General features: G+C 44.3%; 1 protein-coding gene across 1 annotated transcript; it reads right to left on the bottom strand.

Moving 5' to 3' along the window:
* Nucleotides 1–449: 449 nt before the first annotated feature.
* On the bottom strand, nt 450–1,043 carry LOC101344015 (histo-blood group ABO system transferase 1-like). Its single transcript, XM_023725700.1, has one exon. It carries the CDS (start codon nt 1,041–1,043, stop codon nt 450–452), a length of 594 nt encoding a protein of 197 aa, XP_023581468.1.
* Between the last annotated feature and the right edge of the window lie 2,068 nt (nt 1,044–3,111).

A 3,111-nucleotide genomic window follows, 5' to 3' on the forward strand; every position in this document is an offset into this window, starting at 1 on the left:
ACCCCCAAAAAGAACTTCAGACAAATATTGGACTCTGATTCATATTATGTATGCTGAAGTATTTAATGGTAAAACGTATTGATATCTGCTACTTATTATCAAATACAGAATAAAATTAGTTGGTTAATGGACAGAAGGAGGAATGGAGAGATGGATATGATATGTGATGAAGCAAAAATAGCAAAACGTTAATGGTAGAATCTGGGTGGTAAGCATATGAGTGTTCACCGTACAGTTCTTCCAACTGTTCTGTATCAGTTTGTTTGGTGAGTGGTGTCAGCCACTCCAGAAGAGGAAATCAAAAGAAACGCACTCACTTTACCAAACTTTGACCAATTTCTTATCAAAATCCCAACACCACTAACATTTATTGCCAGCCTTACAATTAATGTAGAAAGTGTGGTCTCATCGGTTCCGGAGGGGTTGTTGGTTCTTGGCACAGCCACATATCACAGTTTCCTGAGGAAAGGTGGTCTGCACAGCATCCTCTCATCCCACAGGTACTCAGGGGAGAGCACTTTGGTGCACTTGTGGTACAGCAGGTACTTGTTCAGGCGGCTCTTGTCATGGCACTCAGCCTCAATGTGATTGGCGTGGTCCACCATCATCGCCTGGTGACAGGCCTTGGTGAGCGTGTGCACTTCTAGCACTGAGCACAAAAAGCTGCCGGCATAGTACAAATCACCTTCATCTCTTGGAATGTAGGCCTGAGACAATGGGCGGCGTTCATACGTGAAGGCCTGGCAATCGGCAGCGTAGAAGCCAGGGTGGAGAGTGCCAAACAAGGAGAAGAGGATCTCCACACCCACGTGGTCGCTGAACTTCATGTCCACATCTAAACACACCAGGTAGTCCACCTCACGTGGGAGCTGCTGCTCGGAGAAGTTGCTGATCATCTCCATGGAGTGCATGGACACATCCTGCCAGTGGGGGTAGTTGCGGACCTCGAGGACCACCACCTGCCAGCCTTCCTGGAGGAGGATGCGCAGGACATTAGCTGGCTGGTCAGTGAAGAGGTAGTAGTTGACCTTGTCTCCCACCATTAAGTACTTGACTGCAGTCTCCAGGAACAGCTTCAGGAAGACTATGTATCTAAGACCAGGAAAGAGAGGGCGGGAGTTAAACAGAGTGAACAGCAGCAAAAGAAGGAGACTTAGACAAAACTGTCTCATAATGGTAGCCATTCTACTCGCTTCAGATGATGTGGCCCAACTGTACTGGGCATATGCAGGGACGTTCAAATTTGCTTGGTGTTGAGCAAATATTCACAAGAGCGAAGACTTCTAGGCAACATGGCACTATAGTCAGTAGCACCATGCCATCCCTCCACAGCAAAGATCAGAAAAACTAAGTTAAATAGAGTCACACATCAATCCTGAAACCCTAAGCATCAAATGAAGAGATAAAGAACTCAGCCAAGCACCAAAAGGAATAAGAATCTGACTGAGAACAGAGAGCAAGGAGTGATACATGCAGAGGTCCCCTATCAGCTACTGCAGCATGGATCCACCATCTTGGACTCCTATCTAAGATCAGCAAACAGGGTGAATGAGAAAGCAGCTTCATGGAGCTTCCAGCAGGAGACAGAACAACCAGTAACCAGTGATATAGGCTTTCCCACCCCCCACCCTTCTTCACCCCCACTTAGCCTCCTCTGCTTCCTGCAGCCAGAGTCTCTTGGATGGGAAGAACCCTGGTGTCCCTTGGATTCCACTCGCCAGCGCTGGCCGGCTCCCTCAGTGCCTTTTGTTGGCTGCTGGTGTTGCTGTTTTTCCACTTCTTTAGATTTCTTTCTTACCTCTCACCACCTCTCCCTCCTTTCTCTCAAATACCTGGCTCCGTGCACCATTTTTGCTTCTTCCTGAAAGGTTGTGAAACACCGATTGATGGCGACTGCTTCCCGGCGTGCGGCCACACTGGTAGGACCCCTGAGGCTTTTTTGTTTGTTTGCTCTGATTTGTTATGTTTTGATTTGTTTGTTTGTTGTCTTTTTCTTTTCTTGGCTTGGGAGCCTCTTCTAGCCAGGCAACACTATGCGGCTTGGAAGCTACTCCCTTATTCTGCGCGGACACACAGGGACATCCCTGGCATTTCTTTTTCTTGTTTTTGTTTTGTTTTGTTTTGTTTTTAGCTTTTTTGTTTCTTTCTTTTGTTTTCTTCTCTCTCTTACAACAGGGAACCAGAGAGGTTAATCTGTAAATGACAACAGCATCAGAACAATAAAAGAGGCAATAAATGGCATAGGTATAGAACCTTCTACTGGAGAGGAGGGCAAGGCGATACCAAGTAATAATAGACTGGTTCAAATCTAGGAAGATAAGAGTAAATTCCAAGGTAACCACAAAGAAAGTTAACAAACCTACTCATCAAAATAAAGAAGAAAAACATAAAGTCTCAGTAAAAACAAAACCTACAAAAACAGAAGAAATGAAAAAAAAAATCCACAAAACAAAAGGAACTCAGCACAGGATAGTAAGAGGAACAAAGAAAATGTCAGCACCATTAAAAAAGGCACTACAAAATGCAATCCCAATCCTAGGAATATATCCTAGAGAAATAAGGGTCATCACACGAATAGATATATGTACACCCATATTCATTGCAGCACTGTTCACAATAGCAAAAAGATGGAAACAACTTAGATGGCCATCAATAGATGACTGGATAAACAAACTATGGTACATACACACAATGGAGTATTACGCAAAGATAAAGAACAATGATGAATCTGTGAAGCATCTCATAACATGGATGTAACTGGAGGACATTATGCTGCATGAAATAAGTCAATCACAAAAGGACAAATATTGTATGAGACCTCTACCGTAAAAACTTATGTAAAAGTTTACACACAAAAAGAAACAATCTTTGTTGGTTACGAGGGGTGGGAGGGTTGAGGGGGGACTAAATAGACAATAGATAAATGGTAACTTTGGTAAAGGGTACGACTGTATGCAAATACTAGGGAAGCCAGCACAACTTGTGCAAGGAAAGGTGATGGAAGCTCCATAGACCCTTCCAAACTCCCTGAGGGACTGAATTGCTGGGCGGAGGGCTGTGGGGACCATGGTCTCGGGGAACATCTAGCTCAATTGGCATAACACAGTTTAT

Source organism: Trichechus manatus, unplaced genomic scaffold, assembly GCF_000243295.1.
Source record: "Trichechus manatus latirostris isolate Lorelei unplaced genomic scaffold, TriManLat1.0 scaffold00359, whole genome shotgun sequence".
Lineage (NCBI taxonomy): Eukaryota > Metazoa > Chordata > Mammalia > Sirenia > Trichechidae > Trichechus > Trichechus manatus.

Bases quoted from the DNA above. Each gene is read 5' to 3' on its own strand.
- LOC101344015 (XM_023725700.1), bottom strand. From the start codon at position 1,043: ATGGTGGGAGACAAGGTCAACTACTACCTCTTCACTGACCAGCCAGCT.